General features: G+C 41.1%; 1 protein-coding gene across 1 annotated transcript; it reads left to right on the top strand.

Moving 5' to 3' along the window:
• The first annotated feature begins 809 nt into the window (after window positions 1–809).
• LONRF1 (LON peptidase N-terminal domain and ring finger 1) lies at window positions 810–16095 on the top strand. The gene is made up of 12 exons (XM_081875765.1): window positions 810–1686; window positions 6024–6142; window positions 7497–7619; window positions 7895–8041; window positions 8858–9086; window positions 9170–9266; window positions 10365–10479; window positions 11683–11804; window positions 13125–13283; window positions 13374–13536; window positions 14749–14901; window positions 15739–16095. The coding sequence occupies exons 1-12, from the start codon at window positions 1041–1043 to the stop codon at window positions 15895–15897; spliced, it is 2232 nt and encodes a 743-aa protein (XP_081731891.1). The 5' UTR covers window positions 810–1040; the 3' UTR covers window positions 15898–16095.
• The last annotated feature ends 3281 nt before the right edge of the window (window positions 16096–19376 follow it).

The raw sequence follows: 19376 nt of genomic DNA on the forward strand, positions 1-19376 counted from the left end.
ACTCTGTGGCTTAGCTAAACGTTGTGCAAAAAGTACTTTCTTCTGCCAATTTCGAATCTGTCCAAATTCAGCTTCACTGGTTGTCCCCTATTTCTAATATTGAGAGACAGAAAGAAATGTGGATGTCATTCCTTCCCAAGGACAACTCGAGCTGCCATCTCTTTTCTGGCAGGGCTCTTGTGTGTGGCAAGACAAATCCTACAGGTTGAGCTTTTCCTGCTGCAAAACTTCTGTAAATGAAAATACAGTAATAATAAAAAGGGGCATCAGTTATTCCCCCCCCCCCGCCTTTGCATAGCGTACAGCGCAGGTCCCAACCCCTGCGTCAGCGGATCATTGCGCGTGGGAATGCAAACTAGTCTTCAGGAAGTCAGCAGAAAAGGAGGAGGAGGAGCGCTAAATTCCTACGACCCACCCTTCCCTATCAGGGCCGACCATCCCGCCCGCCCGCCAGCCAGCCACGCCCCTCACCGCTGCCATCCGGCAAAGGAAAGTTATGGAACGAGCGCGAGCACGTGGCCTTGTTTTATAATTTCCTCGCCCCGCCCCTTTCCTTTGTCGCGCTCCTCGCGGCGGCCCGCCGGCCAATGGCAAGTCAGCCTTGCGCGGAAAGCCGGATGACGCTTCGTTTTATGTAAGGCCCTGGCGTCGCCCGCGACGCTCTCGAGCTTACAGAGAAAGAGAGAGAGAGAGAGAGAGAGAGAGAGAGAGAGAGAAGGTTTGGTGGGGTGGGGGGCGCGGAGGCGGGGCACGTCGGCGAGATGGAATCCGGACCTTAAGGTTGGGGGGGGGGGGAGAGAGTGCGAGGTGCGGTTGAGGTGACTTGAAAAGAGGGCGGAGCCTCCCGCGAGCGCGCTCAACCGCCAACAACGTCCGAAAAAGCCTGTCAGAGGAAGGAGGGAGTTGAGGGGCTGCGCGCGCCCGCCCGGCCTCGTCAACCGCCAGCCGGCTCCGTCGTCGGTGCTGTTACCTCAAGAGAAGCGGCGGCGCTCGGGGGTCGCGCGCCACACCCCCTCCGGTGAGGCGGACGTGGAGTGGAAATGGCGTCCTCGCCGGTTCCTGAGTCGGCCCCGGAGCCGGGGGCCAGCGGCACTCATTCGGAGCGGGAGCTCCTGCTCCGTCGCGGGGAGCTCCTGGCGCTGGGCAACCACCTGAAAGAGGCTCTGGAGACTTACTCGGCGGCGCTGCGCCTGGGCTCGCCCAGCTCCCGCCGCCGCCTGGGCGCGCTGGTGGACTGCCTGGTGCTGCACTACCGCCTCCGGCAGAGCGGCCAGAGAGCGGGCGACGCGCCGAGGGAAGGCGGCGGAGGGAGAGCGGCGGCGGCGGCGGCGGAGCAGCAGCTGCAGGGGACCGCCGGCCGGGAAGACGGCTCCTCGGCGGCGGCGGCGGCGGCGGCGGGGCTCTTCCGCTGCCCCGGCTGTGAGGGCTTCCTTGGCGAGCCGGTGGTGGCGCCGTGCGGGCACGCCTACTGCCGCCGCTGCGTCCACGAGCACCTCCGCGCCCGCTGCCGCCGCTGCGGGGACCCGCTGGCTTCGTCGCCCGTCGCCGTGGCCCTGGGACACCTGGCGGAGAAGTGGTTCCCGGAGGAGTGCAAGAGGGCTCGCACCTGGCGGCGCCTGGGAGAGATGCTCGGGCAAGGGCAGCTGCGGGAAGCCAGCGAAGCCGCCAGCCAGGCCCTCCAAGAGGGTAAGAGCCACGGCCGCTGCTCGGGCCTCTGAAGCGGGGGTGGGTGGCTGGGAAAGGGGGCAAAAAGGGCCCTTTGACTACAATCGTGCGCTTTGGGGAGCCGGATCGAACTCGAATGTGCCCAGCGCTGGGCTCCAGACGATCGGAATCGATCCCGTGAAGGAATCGGGGGGGATCGTGCATGTAGGCATGCACAGGTGTGCACGCTTGCTTCGTACCCAGAAGCGCGCCGGTTACTTGATGGCTTGCAAGCATAGAGGACCGGTTTCGTAAAGAGGCCAGATGCTCCATATCGCCCTAACGCAATACTTCTGGGCGAGCTGAAGTCACGCATTCAGCCGGGAAGTGAGTGTTGCATAACCTAAGCGTGATCCAGATTCCTGTATGTGAAACAGGCCCTGGCGCGCTTCAGTTGGAAACTGTAGCTAGTTTTCCAGTGAAATTGTGCACATCAGATTGCGAATTTAACGTGGCCCTCAAAGGTGGCAACCTGTATGCAGGACTTTTGGAAGTTCCTAGAGAGTTGGCTTTTTGCAAGAATTTCACAACTGAAACTCATACTGCAGATTGTCTTCCACCGTTTCACTGAGTACTTAAGGTGAACCCTGATGGTTTCTAGGGGGCATTATGGGTTTGAGGTATCATGTTGGTTATTTTACATAATGTGAATAAAGGCTTTGTTGTGAGTGACCTGAAGAGAGTCCCTACCTTGAAGCTGTGAGTTTCCTGTTACCCTTTGTTTTCTAGGGAGGTAAAAATGCTTGTTTTGTTTTTCTGATGCTCTTTCCGTAAACTTTTCCAGAGTTTACAAAAGCTGGCATTTAGATGTACAGTGGTACCTCGGGTTACATATGCTTCAGGTTACAGACTGCTAACCTAGAAATAGTGCTTCAGGTTAAGAACTTTGTTTCAGGATAAGAACAGAAATTGTGCTCCAGCGGCAGCAGGAGGCCCCATTAGCTAAAGTGGTGCTTCAGGTTAAGATCAGTTTCAGGTTAAGAACGGACCTCCAGAACGAATTAAGTACTTAACCCAAGGTACCACTGTATAAGCAAAGAGGAATCTTTGAAGATGCATTCTATGGGATTAGCTTTGTTAGTTGATGAAGTGCTATGGGACTGTCATTTTCTGAAAGGTAGTGAAAAAGTTTCAGCTTCTAAATTTTGGAATCCATTTTCAGAGTATATTACATAAAAATAGGAACCTTGAATAAAAACCTGTATTTCCAAAAGAAGGGATGCAGGTATGGGTGAAGGAGCACTCATTCACTTGGGCTTAGCAACTGTGTTTGGGAGGTGGTGGTCAGAAGAGGCTTGGCTGTGAAACCTGTAACACTGAGGACCAGTAATTACTCATGATGAATTCACTTTTACCAGAGGCCTATTTTCAGTCTCCTAAAGTGTTACTGAGACAATTCGCAGGAGGCAGGCTAGTTGCATAAGCAGATGGGGGCGTGGAAGGGGAAAAGGTTGTATAATGCTGGTGACATCACAGATGGGAGTGTTGAGTCTTTCACAACACTGTTTAGAAAAGACTTGTATGGGGAGGTCTAGAGATATGACTAAGTTAATATTCTGGAAGCACTTCACAGGATGTTCAATACTGAGTACTACTTGTAACACTGTATGAAATAAACTAAGGAAAATTTAATTCTGCGCATGCTTTTATATCTCTGAAAGATGTTGAATCTGGGCTTGGTGATTGTGACCTTTTGTAACTATTCTGGTTTTCTGGCTGTTCAAATCATAATAGGCGTCTAAATTCTACTTCTTTGAGAACACTATATTCTGTCCTGCACTTGTGGTTCTGTGGTCCTGGTATCTTTCTTTTGAGATGCAGAGCAATGACCAGCTAAAACCATTGGGCTTCCTAGTTTCTAACTTGAAAGCCTAATCCAAATATGTTAGTACTACTTTCTGATGAAAGTTTTATCATTGTTTGTAAATTGTCTAATTTGTTCGAGAGACAGTAATATTCTTCTTTTACTACACATCAGACCAAGGACATTTGCCTGAAATAAAAATGGGTGTGTTGGAAGGATAGTTACAGGGAATGAAATGTTTATTTTACTTTGAGACAGAAACTTTGCAGAGTTAGAGGTTTGCATAGTGCACCACATGTCCTTAATTTCAAGTCAGAATATGGGAGTGAACCTCAAGGCCTAGTGCAAAAGTCTTACTCTTGATGCTTTCATCCAGTAGGCTAGGCTAAATTTGGGAAGTGGCCTATTGTGCCGTATTTATATGACCTTAGATTCAGTTCCTAATCTCCAGCATGTGACTTGATCAGCAGAAGTGTCTGAGTACTATGTGGGGCATCTGATATAATGGAGCTATAAACAGCCATAAAGAATTAGAAAGGACTTCAGCTGGACTTGTTTGAGTTGTTTTTGGTCTTGCTGTGGACTACAAGAGTGTCTCACTGTCCATTCAGATGCATATGAATACACAGGATGGGAAATGCTAGATACCAGCATTAATTACTGTATTACTACAGGCAAAACTAGCAACTTTTATGCTCTAGTTCAGCACGGAGTTGAATTTTTGATGTTTAGGTTCTTGGCCTGTCTAGTGCCTGAAGTTCATCGTGCTAATGTTATAAACTTGTCTGCTCCCAGCCAGTACCTCATGAAAATGCTACTGTATGACCCAGGAGCTTCTTTTCTTTTTCCTTGTAGTCTTTCCCACCCTAAAAACCACCCCGCCCAATATTTTCTAGAGGGTTATGGGACCCTTTGGAGCAGATTTGCGGAGCTGTTAAGGGGCAGAGAGGAAGCTGAAATCTAATCACATGAGAGGACACTTGCACAACTTTTAATATACATATCTACAGTATGCTGCGGGTCTTAGCAATGAGCTGATCTTTTAGACTGTGTGCTACTCAGTTGTGCAACATCAAAGTGGGGTTAGTTTCCTTTTTATATGATCTGTGTTGGCCCCTTTCAGTATGTGCAAACTAGCTATTAAACACTGGTGTGGCATATTAATTTTAGTAATAATAATTTTTTGGAATTGAATTTGCAAGTCATAGAAAGGAAGGCATCACAGAATTGGGGCTTAATCCTTTATGAAAATTGGATAATTATTTTAGGAGAGTTAATTTAGGAATTATTTACACACATACAGGGAGCAGGGGATAACAATTAAATATTTTTTAATATGCCACCTTGGTGGTACGTTTGCCTCCTAGATTTAAAAATGTTATTATAACTCATTCTACAGTAATTAGAAAAAGCATACATTAATATAAAATAATAATCATAAAGTGTGTTTACTCAGCACCTTGCCCACATAATCAAAGAAAAGAGAAACTTGGAAGCAGTTGATCTACTTTCATAATTACATGATGTGCCTAGATGCACTTTGGGGCATGATTAAAATGTGTCATAAGATGTTTGGAAAGCTGAGACCATATCCAGTCAGCGTCTAAAACTCTTGAGGTATTTCAAACTGTTGGAATGTAAGGGTTAGAAACCAAAAAGTTGACATCTTGCACAAAAGTAGTGTTGTCGTCTTGAACTGTCAAGCTCTAAGGGAGTTAAACAGGCAACTAGATGTGACAAGGAGATATCCACAGTCTGTGTGGTTTCAAGTAGTTCATTTTGTTTTCAGAGTGGAAGATGTGATTACAAATTCACCGATGTTGCATCTACTCTGGCCGTGCCAATATTATCCCTTTAAGCTTGTAATCAGTCAATATCTTTGCTTTCACGCCTAAGTAAACTTTACTGCTGCAAGCATAGAGGCTTGAAATACAGTGCCAAAACACTAGTAGACAGAAAACACTGAATTCTGTCCTTTTTTGAGGGCTTTCTTTAATTTATTTGTCCTATAGACTAGGGTGGTTCAAGGATTTGCAGACTGCCCAACTTGGGAGAAGAGTGAAGGAAGACTGGTCTTGTCTTACAGACTATGTCTGTACAGATTTTAAGACCACATTGGGTCCACAAAACCAACCTAAACTTCAGTTTGGGCTTTGGACTAGCATTCAGATATTTTTATTGGTCTCTAAGCATATAAACAGTTCTTGTAGTTAGGTTAATTGCATTAGGGTCTTTCAGGATCTTTACTATCACCTTATTTGCAAGGGTATTTTAACATTTAGTAAGTCACAAATCTTTACTAGCAAGTTTGTCCACATCAACAGCATGAAATAATGAACTACTTCTCTTCAAACTTAGAAAGCTTTTTTTTGGGGGGGGTCTGGCTTTTTGGAAAATGTTATTTTCCATAGGTGCATATCTATTTCTAAGTCTGCACTGCATGTGTATTTTGGATTATAAAAACATAAGCAGTTTCTATTCAGCTACATGACAAAGTCATTGGTTTTTATTTTAGATCCTAGTGATTTGATACTACGGGTTTATAGAGCTGAATCCTATGCTGGCCTCCAAGAATTTAAATATGCCCTGGATGACCTGAATGCTGTTACTGCTAAAATGCCAAATTGGTCTGAGGTAAGTCTATAAAGTGTAAATGCTTAAGATAATATCCTATTAAGTCATCCACGGAGTTGACTTATTAAAGTTGATGGACTAAAGTCCATTGATTTCAGTGGTCTTACTTTTAAGTATGACTGATATTGAATATCACATACAGTGTACTTGTATTATGAAAAATACAAAAACATGATGCTAGAAATTGTGTCAGCATTTTCAAACCCAAACCCACTTTTATCCCAGGCATGCATTTGGGAACCATTTCTTATTTTTTCCCATGCATTTGCATGGTGGTAGTACTGCTGTTTTGACGCACCTTGGATCAGGTTCACTACGTGGATTGAGTCTTTCAGCAGGCATAGTACTGCACATTTCTAGCAGAAGCCCTGTTCTGATTGTAATTATGTTTTCAAGCACAATTGTGAAGTTGAAAAGCTTTGTCAAGATAAAAAGGCGGGAGTGTTTAAGCTTCATTATAAGCACTTCAAGTCAAGAATTAAATGATCCCTCCACCCCCAGTTCTGCAACTGATTCTGCAGTTGGTTGGCTTTGTCTATGTGCACATGCACATACATATAATTTTGCATGAAACAAGAATATAAACTGCATTCACACTATGGATGAATAAATCAATTTTGCATGGTGCAAACAGGTGCTTTTCAACAGTAGCTGTACGTATATGGTGCAGACTAAGGGCTTGTTCACTCTTATGTTTGATCTGTTGCTTTCCCTTGGGGAAACCTGCAGTTTAGTGCTGAATCGGAGCAAATGGCAATCTGGTTTTCCGTGGATTGCCACTTGTTCTGATTTATCACTAAAGGGGGTTTTCCAGGGGAAAGCAGCAGGGCAAAGGTAAAACAGCTCGAACCTGTCCCTAGAAAGCATGGGATAAGCATTGCTTTCTAGGCACAGGATAAACAGAAGTGTGGATGAGTGCTAAGTATGAAAGGGTGAAACAAGGTCTGAAAGAAAAAGTGAATGGCGTTTGTTATGTCTGTATGCTGTTTATTCCAATTGGTTCTATGGACTGGAGGAAGTAGTGATGGTAGAATGCATAGGATGTGTAATCCTTTTGTTTGAGTTCTCTGCTGTTGTTCTGTCTCATTGCATAACATCAGGTATTACACTAACTCTTAAAACTATTAGTGCCATTGTAGGTTCTATTGGTTTCACTGAGGCTTTCTTCTATAGCAACTTGTAAGATCCCAATCAAATAATTCAGTGGCATACATAGCTACAGGAAGCAAAAGCTCTATTGTACCCAGTGGGGCTAACTTCAAAGGAAATATGCTTAGGCTCAGGCTTCTAAATCTTTCTGTGATGCAAACCAAATGATTAACATTTAAATACCTTTGAATCACTGTTTTTTTAGGTCTACTTTCGGAAAGCAAGAATACTTAATAATGCTGGGTCTAAAGATGATGCCTTACAGCTCCTTCTTCACTGCCTAGCCCTTGATGAAGAATTTATTCCGGCAAAACTAGAAGTTGAGAAGGTATTTATATATTTTAAAGCAATGCTTAGTTTTTGCTTTCAGTTCTAATACTTTTCAAATGTAGTTACTTCCTGTGAAGAGGAAGTTACCAATGTTCATGTAGAAAACAAAACTTGCATTACAGTTAATTTTTCCAGAGATCTGAAGCCTGGTGAACTACTTAAAAAGCTCAGCTGGTTCACTGTAGTATGTTAAAAAGTTAGAAGACTGGGATGATTGGATTTACAAAAATTTAGTAATAGCTGGCTTATTCCTTAATATTGTCCATTTCACAGATGCTGTGTGATTTGTTATCACCAGAAAGTGTGAGAAAGAGTCTGAAGGAATCTGCTATGAATTCTTCGCATGTTCGAAGTAAACCATTTATACATGGTTCTGAAATGGAAGAGTCTTGTGAAAATTTACAGCATGGTTCAGAGCCAGTAAGTAATAATTATTTTTTCCACACATGATATTTCAAATGTTGCTATGCACAATATGTAGGTTGTGCTGTTGACTTGCTTTTTGTTTCATCTTATTCTAGTTTGATGCCATATAATTTTGATATTTCAGGGTTGATAGGGAATGTGGAAAGAAGCTAGAAAAATGTTCAACATTGTAGAGATAATGCTATTTATATGCTAATAAAAATTATGGGAATGGTTTTTAAAATGACAATTGTGAAGCAATACTTTAAAAAAAAGCTTTTCCTGTATGTGCTTCTGCTCCCACAGTCAGAGTTGTTTAGCGGTGCAAGTTAAGCAAACAATGACGCAGTTTAGAGCCAGAATTTTAAGTTTGCTTGAGTTCTGGATTCCAAATAGTTCTTTGTGTCTAGGAACTCCTGAGGTTCTATTTCAGCACAGTAGAATGTTGTGCAAGTCTGTATTTTTAGGAAATTGCTTTTTATACTCCCAGGTCTGCATTCACACACGGAAGTTGTGACATGGTAAGGTTCCATCTAATGATGTGCCTAGTTTCATAAGTGAGAGTGGAATTAGAATTTTAGAAATACAGAATGACAGCTAATATTCAGCTAGGACCAGATATTATTAGTTCCCTGCAAATCATATTAATAATGTGAAACATCCTGAAGTAGTCCACAGAAATTTCAAGGTTGCCCTTTGCACTAGGAAATGTGCCTGTTCTGGATAATGAGGGTTCATCCAAAAAATTGTGATTCTGCTGGCGGATATTGTTGCCAGTTTATCTGAAATTTGATAGAGATTCCATTCCTCCCACCCATTGTTTTTTGGTAGGATTTAGAAATGCAAGAGCCTGTTGGAGGAAGCCTGCATCGTGCACAGTCTGCCCATTCTCTCAACTCAACAGAAACAAATGCCAAAGATGATGGATTAAAAAGGGTTTCTTCTGAACCTCTGCTTTCCAGCCAAGATAAAGGTGCTTTATTAAAAAGAAAGTGGTCCCTTTCAGAACAAGATGTTAAAGTTATTGAAGATGGAAGGAATAAACATAAAAAACAAGGAGGTAACTATTTAGTCATGCATATTGATGATGTCTGATAAATTCAGTATTTCATGCTTTGATAATATCCTGTATTGTTTATTTAGAAACTACAAAAAGGGATACCACCTTTCCATTCAATTATGGACCAGTTCCAGAGGATTTGATTGATGTTTCAGACTTTGAGTGTTCATTGTGTATGAGGTAATACAGTGGTTTCTTTAATCATCCTTTTTATTACCCATTTGATCATCTTTGTCTTTGATCTCTTCTCCATCTTAGGACAGCTTTTATGTTAAGATTCTTGCTCTAAAGCTGCTGAAAATTGCTTTTGTGTGCAAATTGCTCCATGCTGTGCAAAGAGAGAAGCACAATGTTTGTGTCTTGCTACGTGTGCCAGCCTTTTAGCTCCCAAACTGTGGTCCTTAGACAACCAGTGATCCATGAACTTAATTCAAGTGGTCTGTGGCATGTCTTTGGAAAACCAATAACAAAAGCAATTAAAATAATACTGCATGTAACACAGCACATTACAATTCCTACAACAAGCATTAAAATTAGTAAGTGGTCTGACAAGACAGCAATGTTCCATCAGTCCCATCAGTTAAAATGTTTGGGAACCATTGGTAAACGATAGTGTTAATGTGCATTTTTGGCTAGTTCCAATGAGTGAACTTTTCACTCAATCAGGTTGGTACACATGGTGGAAGGCTCACAAATATTTCTCTTTGGCAGTAATGTGTTGTTTCATAGACATCATAAGGGAATGCCTGCAAGAGAGTTAGGGTTTAACCAAATGGCCCCCTAATATTGCCAAAAGTACAGTTTTGGCAACTGCTTGTCAAGCCCTGTCAGGAACATAAGTCTGGTTAACAAAACATAAACAGTCAAGCCTACAGGTTCTGTGCAATTGGTTTGCATCTGACTGTCCAAGACTCAATCAGGTTGGTACACTCCATGACATTTGCTACATTTATTTGGCACTTTTTTGCATCTTGGGGGATGCATGTATGGAACATATTGAAAGCTGCTCTTCAACCCTTCTACCACACAGACATTTCATAGAGGACTGTCTTCTTGGAAGTCTAATGAACATGCATTGTCACTAATGCCAAATGTCTGCTAGGAGGAATAACAGATCAATCTTATTTCTTAATTATTCTAAGCCTACAACAGCCAAGGTGGTTACAAGATAAAAGCATCCAAATGGTTTCTTTTGTTCTGACGTGGCTTAATTTACTTGTTTTAATGTTTGTCACTAAAGTGACTGTAGCATGATTAACTTCTTGAAATTTTTTTCAGGCTTTTCTTTCATCCTGTGACAACACCCTGTGGCCATACTTTCTGTAAGAATTGTTTAGAACGATGTTTAGACCATTCTCCTCAATGTCCTCTCTGTAAAGAAAGCTTAAAAGAGGTAATATTTACCATACACGACATTGCTGTCTTCTAAAACAAGTATTTGTAATACAGAATATATACCATTAAATAAAAACTTGGTGGAAGCTAAGTCTTTGTTCGGATGTTTTTCTGCAATGGAAATGGTTTTCAGTATTCCAGTTTCAGAAGCTTCTTTTGTTCAAAGTATCATCAGTAGGAATTAGGGCTGCTAAGTTTTGCTCAAGAATAATACATTTTATTAGACATAGAAAGTGAGTGCACGTGGTAGTATATGTGATTTATATTTTTGTTTGTAAACTGCCTTAACTATGATTTTATCATAGAAAGGCAACATATAAATGGCATCACAAAAAACCCTGATGTCAGTTGCCAGAGAGAGAAAAGCAAACAACAACAATTTTATTTATACCTCGCCCATCTGGCTGAGTTTCCCTAGTCACCCTGAATAGTAAAAGCACCCAGCAGAATAGTAAAAGCACAATAAAACATTAAACATAATACCTTCCGTAAACTTCCCTTTTCCCTATGTCCATCAGAAGCCAGGTAGCTGATTTGAGTGTGATTTAAAAATGTATCCCTCACTTTTCTTTGTAAAGTTCGCCTGTCCACATTAATGAACACAAGAACAGTCTTGCTTGATCACAGTATGGTCGCCTAACCCAAATGAGTGGCAGCATATGTTCTCAGCAACAGCCAACAATTTCATACACAATAAACTGCTGCTGCCTCTCTTCTCAGCCTTCCTGCAGAAATGGCATTGCCTACCTTGCAAAAGAAAAATGGTCTCTTTTAACTCTCACTTCTGGTTGAGCTAGCTGAAGTGCAGAGCCAGAAAGTGAAACCTTAAGTGTGCATTGTGAGGTTTATGCTACAAACAGGTTGTTGCACAGAATGGCCATATATTGGGCCAAAAATTTGATTGAGGCATAACTTTTTAATTGATTGAATTGACTAATTATCATGTTGCTAATTAACCCTAATTAACCCTAGTAAAAGCTCTGTTGAAAGAAAATTTGAGGTGCAGTGGATTATTATAAATAGTTCTAAAGGAAAAACTGTATTCAAGGGAAACAAAGTGGTCAACGCAGGATTGTTGTATCACCCTGTTTTCTGCTTGATATCTAGAAATTGAATGCTAGTATAAAATAATAATTTGGATTAGCGACATCTTTGCAGTAATTAAGCTATAATGACTTAAGATTTTATTTTTTACTTCTAGTATTTGGCAAGTAGACAATATAGAATTACACAGCTGCTGGAAGAACTAATAGTAAAGTATTTACCTGTTGAGCTATCAGAGAGAAAAAGAATTAATGATGAAGAAACAGCTGAATACTCCAGGTAAGTTTATAAGCTGACTTATTAACAAGTTTAGGAACAAGTACTAAATCTTTTCAGTTGTGCCTGCTTTTGAAAAGCTTTCTTCCCTCAACTATTTTTATTTACCTCATTTTTTTGAAGTGTAGTCTCGGTCTACTTCTAGATGGATTTGTTACTGAATCACCTCACTGAAGAGAGCAAACAGAATAACATGAATTTGGTACAAGCAGGTACACTGACCTGTTTGACACTTGCAAGTGCAGGTGGTTCTTCCTGCTTTTTCTTGCAACAGTTCCTCTAAAGGAGCTCGACATCATGTGTTATCCTCACAGCAATGATTCAAAAGAATCAGTGAACTTTATAGCCAGGTAGCTATATCTCGGGCCCAAGCACTACATAATAATGGCATATTTTTTATTTTTAAACACAGATCTATTCTAATAATGTATAGAGCAAGGACTGGGGGCTTGATTTTAAGAGCAAAAGGTATGCATAGAGCAGGGGGTGTGGAGTCTCTCCCTGTCCATAGCTTACCTCCTTGTTGCCAGTCCTCTGGTGTCCCAGCCAGATTTCCTTCTAGTATTGGATTCTGGCTCGAGGGATGGAGAGAGAACACCTGGTGGGAAGGGTCCAGCACATCCTGACCATACACTTCCCTTTCTAAATCATATTCTACCTCCTTTTTATACATGGTTGGCGTATCATCACATAGATGTTATTAAAAAGCTTTCTTTCCTGTTGCTTTTTGCTATTGCTTAGAAACTTGACTAAAGTAGGGTTGTGATTTTTTTTCCTTTATTACTGATTTATCTTTTGTAAGCCACCTTAAGCTTTTTCACAGTGGTGTCTAAATTTTTTGAAATAATAATGATAATATAGTACTTTGGTTTAGAATTGCAACAAAAACAGATGAGAGAAATTTTTATGCTAATTGAATTTGGATGACTTAAAAGAACTTGAATTAAATTATTTACATAAGTCTCAACAGTGCTTTTTTGCTGGGGGGGACACATACCCCCAAACATTTTGTGAATCTTTGTACTTTTGTCCACTTATTGTATTTATTTTCCCGACTTGAACTATGAAATGATGATTTTCTTGAGTCAAAATGAGAGTACCCTTAAACATTTTTTTAGAAAAAAGCACTGAGTCTTAAGCCTTATTTCTCTTCATATTGTATACATCTTCATGCCTACTGATTTCAGGCCTTGTGCTATAGCTTAGCTTTTGTAAGAGGTTAAGGGAGTATATATGTACAAAGCACAACCTACTATTTACCTGTATCAAAAGAGAACTGTTCGGGCAATGTAGGTTTTAAAAATACTATTATATATTTTTCAGCTTGACTAAGAATGTTCCAATCTTTGTTTGCACTATGGCCTATCCAACTGTGCCTTGCCCCCTCCATGTGTTTGAGCCAAGGTATCGACTGATGATTCGAAGGAGTGTGGAAACAGGGACAAAACAATTTGGGATGTGTATCAGTGACCCTAAAAATGGGTATGTATGTGTTCCACAGTGTGTGTGTGTGTGTGTGTGTGTGTGTGTGTGTTTCCGAAGTGGATACTGACACAGTGCCTCTTTTTCTAGCTTTGCAGATTATGGCTGCATGCTGTACATTAGAAACCTTGACTATCTCCCAGATGGACGGTCTGTTGTTGATACAGTTGGATTAAGAAGATTCAGAGTTCTGCAAAGAGGGATGAAGGATGGCTACTACACTGCAGACATTGAGTATCTGGAAGATATAAAGGTATTGGATTTCACATTCATGTATTGCTTAAAACAGGATTTTAATAATTCATTTTCTAAACATTGGATGTGCAGATTATAGCCTACTTGTTCAAATGTAAAGCTACTTTGTATATAAAGCATGTGCATTTAGCATCCCCTTGTTAATTAGAATGGAAACTTGCAATTTATAATGCATGGTAAGAGGTTTTAATTCTAGATTTTAGGTGAAGACATGTTTTAGATTAGCGTTGCAAAAATAAAAATTAGGGAGCAGATGTCCACTTCTGCTCGAAAAACTTGCTTTTCTGCCGTGTGGTTGATTCTAGCTATGAAGGAATTGTTCTCCTTGCAGCCCAACCAATTTCTAGCTTTAATGTTGAAAGGAACACACATCAAATGAAACAGGTGGTCTTACCATTTGAGTACTTTCGGATACGTGAAGAAAGGGTTATTGCCACTTTAAGCATATGTATCGCAGATTATAGTTTTAGGTTACATTAAATGTGTCTTAAAACACTATTGATCTCATTCAGATATAAGAACTTTCATCTTGAAAGTGCTGTTTAGGTGCAACCATCCCTTGTATGCATGGAGAGTTGCTTTTGACATTGGAGCTCATGAACTTTCATGAGAACTCTGTGTTTTACCTTACACATGGAACTCTGAATGTGAAAGACCTGGCTTATTTAGACAATCCTCCAGGCTATGGTTTTGAAAAATCACAGGTTCAAATGTTCTCCATTCTTTTCTATGCACAGCTTAATATGTTGTTTTCTGGTCTGTTTTCCTGTTTGCCATTTTACCCAAACAAACATGCTATGGTTTCATCTTACTCTCCCAAATAGGGTTGCAGACCACTGTTTGATCCTAGTTTGAGAGGCATCCTGGAACCATAACTTGTTTAGATGTAATGGCTCTCATTTGGATTGATTATTTAAGGCAGTAATTTCTTAAGCCCATGCATGAAGGCAGTGGGGGGGGTGTGCTTGGGCCTAGGAGCTGATACCCCAAAACATGGTTTGAATTATTGACCCAATCTAGTTTTTTGTGTGAGATGCTTTGCTATTGATGGCAATATTTTGATGAACTACTTCAGCACTGAATTTTCCCCATTCTCTTTAAATATAGACTGAACTCAGACTTTTGCTTTTTTATGCAAATTAGCTATGAAAGTCTTCACATATACAGCTTGTTTTGTTTTGTGACTATACTGCACTTTCTTCATTCATAGGTTGAAGATGAAGGTGAGATGAAGAAACTTGGAGTGCTCCATAATTTTGTATATAGCCAAGCTTGCAGTTGGTTCCAAAGCTTAAGAAACAAATTTCGTAGCCAAATACTTCAGCACTTTGGTCCAATGCCAGAGAGGGAAGGAAACATACAGGTATTCAGACACCATACAGTATCTCTTTAGCAATTATTAGCATGATATGGGTTGCTTTGTTAGCAAAGGAAGTAGTAGAAAGATTGGTAGAGTAACTGATGTGGCGGTGGTAATCATTAGGGGGGGAAATGGACAGCAGCTAAAAGAGAGAGAAGCCAAGATGGTGCCGATTAATAACCCAGTGTGTATTTTAAATATGTGGTTGTGTCGGACAACAAAACCAGGCTTTTAAAAAGCCAGTTCTTGAACTCCTTCCTCTAGAAGATTATTCTATTTACACTTAAGGAATAAATCTTTCTCAACATTATTTTGAGGCTGTGAATAGGCAGTAGGCAACACAGCTGACAAAGCTGCATGTCCCTAGTGGGATGGACAAGTGCTGTTGTCACAGTGAGTGTCAGCGCAGGCAGACTGAAGCTTTGCATTGCCGAGCGGCTTTGAGATGTCCAAGACATTTCAACTAAAACATCTGATGGATAGTGTCAACCTGTCTATACTGTAATGGTAGTGAAATTTACAGCAGGGATACGCTTGCCATCTTGATCTTGTGCTGTAAGACACAGCTGTCTTAGGGCAAACACTTTCAGTCACTGACATAGAAGACAATATTTAAAACTTCAGATCGAGATTACTGCTGAAAGTTGTTTTGTGTAAGCTAATAAAATCACCTCAGTTTACTTTATCAGGAAATCTTGAATTCCTAGGACCTGGTGGTTGATAATGGCAATGGAAAATGAAACAATGTATTTAGATCTCTAGAACCTGTTCATTTCACATCTGTGTTGTAAGCCATTTGTTATCATTAGTACATTCTAATTTTTTGTTCCTTATTTTTAGGAAATGGCTAATGGACCTGCATGGTGTTGGTGGCTTCTAGCTGTCCTGCCTGTGGACCCTAGATATCAGCTTTCTGTGCTGTCTATGAGATCTTTGAGAGAACGACTAATAAAAATTCAAGATATATTGATGTATTTCTCTAGAAACCAGTCCAAATGACTATCCGGATCTAACGGAAACAATACCCTATTCTAGCTGTAACTACAGCTGGAGTTCTTGCAGCATTTGCACTTTTAGTACTGGTCTGAGAACTGTATCAGAACTGCTTTCTTTCTTCCTTTATTAATCAGTTCTTCACATGGGTCCCCTCAACTTGAAGGGCACCACTAAAATTGCACACAGAAAAATTAAATCCGGGGGGGAAAAACTATGGGAAAATTCTACTTTATTTGCACTATATACAAGTGAGAATGTATCATCCTATGGTGTATTTCCACTGATTAGTTAAGAAGCATTGGAAAGTGCAAGATTTAAAAATGTCCAAGTTTACAATATTAAGGATGCATTCAAAATCTTGCAAATCAGAACTTGCCTCTGATACAGCACCCTGTTGCTATTTGCACAAAATATTTAAAACGTAGTATTGAATGTTGCTATAAAAAACTTGTTTTGTGAGTGTCTTAACTATAAATATGGCACAAGTTAACTTTCTTGCATACTTTCAAAATAAAAATGATTGTATGAATTTGGAGCCATGTTAAAAGAACAATTGAAAAATAGGTTGGTCAAGAAGTTATTGAAACTGTGAAGACATTACCTATAACTGTGCATTGTGAAAGACTGGATTAGATACAGATGACTACTAGATGACTCTTTGGAGTGGTTGCTTTGAGCACTAGTCTTTCCAATACATAACAAAAATATGATTTAATGCACTAAGCATACAACAGTGATTCCTAAACTTCTCTGACAAATGAGCAGATTTGAAAATACTATCAGTGACTGCTTCTCTTTGCTCCATGAGTCAGCTGCAGCTCACTCACCATACCCTTCTAGGCAACTCATGAAAGTTTGGGAACTACTGAAGCATTGCTACAAAAGTTAAGGGTCTAACTAGTTTTTGAAAGTTCAAAAACATTTGGTGCAAATAGGACTTCCATGCCTTATTCATATCGCTATTACACAGCAATGCAAAGGTTAGCATTCTGCTTGCCAATAGGTACTTTTGTAGTTTTCAGTTTGTGACTGTCTGACTTGTATGTGAAATCATTTTGTAAAACTCTTGCTTTTGCTAATATTTAATTTTCAATAAACCTAAAACTTATATTTTTTTTAACTTACAACTATTATTTTTTTCTGTCTCTGTTGGGCTATTGATATAGCACCTCTACCCTAAAGGATAGTTATCAGAAACCTGAATTGTTATATATGGATCACAGTAGTGTCCGATCCCTACAGCTTGGCTATGTTCTCTTATTGGCTCAACATACGAAAAAATATTTGGGGTGGGAATGGAACAGTCTTTGGATTCTGTTGTTAGTACTTCATAATCATTAAGGACCTCTTCCTGTGTAAGCCCATATCACTGTTTTGAGACATATATTTGATGAATAAATACACTATCCTGAAATATTAAGGCCACATCCATACATAGCTTTGCTGCAATCTGGGAGTCTTGGAACTATTTGAGTGCCATTCAGAGGACACACTTGATGTTGATGGAATGGTCTCTTGGGAGTACAGTAATCTCAGGAAATGCATGTCTCTGAAAGTGCAATGGAATAGATTGGCGTCAACTTTTCTGGATAATCTGCAGTGAGCAGGTTCAAAGAACAATTGCAGTTCTTGAAACAACCCCATTTGGCATCATACCTACTGTTGCAGGCAGAGATCGAAAGATAAATTTGGGCTTATTCCAGCAAGCTGAGTCATGATAATGTTACGCCTCTGCTTATTGTTGGAAGAACTTGGAGACAGGTACCTGGATCAGATTTTTTCTAGTTCATATCTCGTGCAGTTATTTTGTATCCTTGCTAAATAGAATGAGATTATTTTATCCTTCCACCAATCCTAATGGGTAAAGTCCTTTATGATGGAGCAGGAGCATATGCTCCATTTTAGAGTGCATTGAACTTCTCATCCTATAATGTTGCTCTTAATGGAGTCCTTTGCTACTGAATGAGTTACCATCAAATATTTCTAGGTGCCAACATGCTATTCAGTAGTAGGTGACATGGAACTTGCTGTCAGCCATGATGTTTTTTGCTCCCAGTCTTCAGAGAGCAACATGGTGGCTTATACTTTAATTCAAAACTAATGATGTGAACAAGTTTAAGTGGAGCTAGGTAAGCAACTTGACCCTTCTCATGCCACCTTGCCAGCTGCTACGATGCATGCCCCATGGCTTACTCTTCTGTTGCTCTTGCTCCTGCCCCTTGCATGTGAGCGGAGAGATCATGGTAGCTGCCTCTTAGTAGCCAACAAGGCCCAATCAGACATGTGGCCTTACCTTGTTGGGTCTGTTGCTTTGTAGTCTTGACTCCCGGCCCATATCCCCCAAGTGCAGCCACCCAAGCCTTTAAAAGCATGTTTTAAAGTTTAAGGGCCCTGGATATATGATTCTTCTGTTGAGGCTGAGCAGATTAAAAACAAGGCAGCCCTAACGTTTGAGCGGACCAAACCAGAGTCAGCAGTGAACCCTCCCTCCAGGTGGGCCTATTATGTCTGCACTGTTCCCGTGGACTCCAGTGACTTCAAAGTCCCTCCATCACCCACCTGGGGACAGGAAATGCCTTAGGTTTTGTTACAGGGAAGAGGATGCTACCATGAGACCTGACATAATGTATCATTTTGACTCTCTTCAGACTTCCGGTGAATTTAGTAGCTTCTCTGCTGTTCCTGCCCTTTCGCCCAAGCAAATTCCTCCTGCTCCTGCACCAATAGTCTCTGCAGCTTGCTTCCATTGTTCTGCTTCAAATCAAGGGAGGCCCTACTGGGTTCTATTTCCCCTGAGCTGTTGCAGGCTGCATCACAGCCACCTCAGGTGTTGTCAGCTCAGTCTTCCTTACCTATGGCCTCCCCATCTCCCAAGTACCTCTCAGCTTGTGCACAAGGACAAAGATGGTTCAGGGGTGTGGAACATAAGGGGGTTCACAGCATAAGCTGCAAGCAGTCTTCCTCACCCTTCAGGATTTCAGTTGGCTTCTGGGTTTTGTTAGCTTGTTTGCCAAGTCTTGGTCCCTACAGTCAATAGGACAGGCAAAGGCACATCTGAACATCTCCTTGTTTGACCAAAGGCCTATCTCTTTCCCTCAGAAGCCCAACATACATAAGCGTATATTTTCTAAGCTAAGCATAGCCAAACTGGTGCATTCCAGATGTTGTGAACTACAGCTGCCATCCCTGATAAGTAGCCAGGGTGGCAGAGGCTCATGGGAGCTCTTATTGAAAACATCTGCTGGGTTCAACATTTGCTACCCTTGTTCTTCTAAGCACTCTTTTCCAAGGAAGATCTGTTCCGGAGCCCCATTTGCAACCTGAGCAGAACGCAACCTGCGTCTGCACATATACGATTTGCCACTTCTGCACATGCGCGTAAATGCGGAGTAACCCATTTCGTTACTTCCGGATCGCTGCAGAACGCAACCTGAAAAGATTTAACCTGAAGCGTCTTTAACCCGAGGTATGACTGTACTGTA

The sequence above is a fragment of the Podarcis erhardii genome, assembly GCF_964252035.2.
Source record: "Podarcis erhardii genome assembly, chromosome: 9".
Classification (NCBI taxonomy): Eukaryota; Metazoa; Chordata; class Lepidosauria; order Squamata; family Lacertidae; genus Podarcis; species Podarcis erhardii.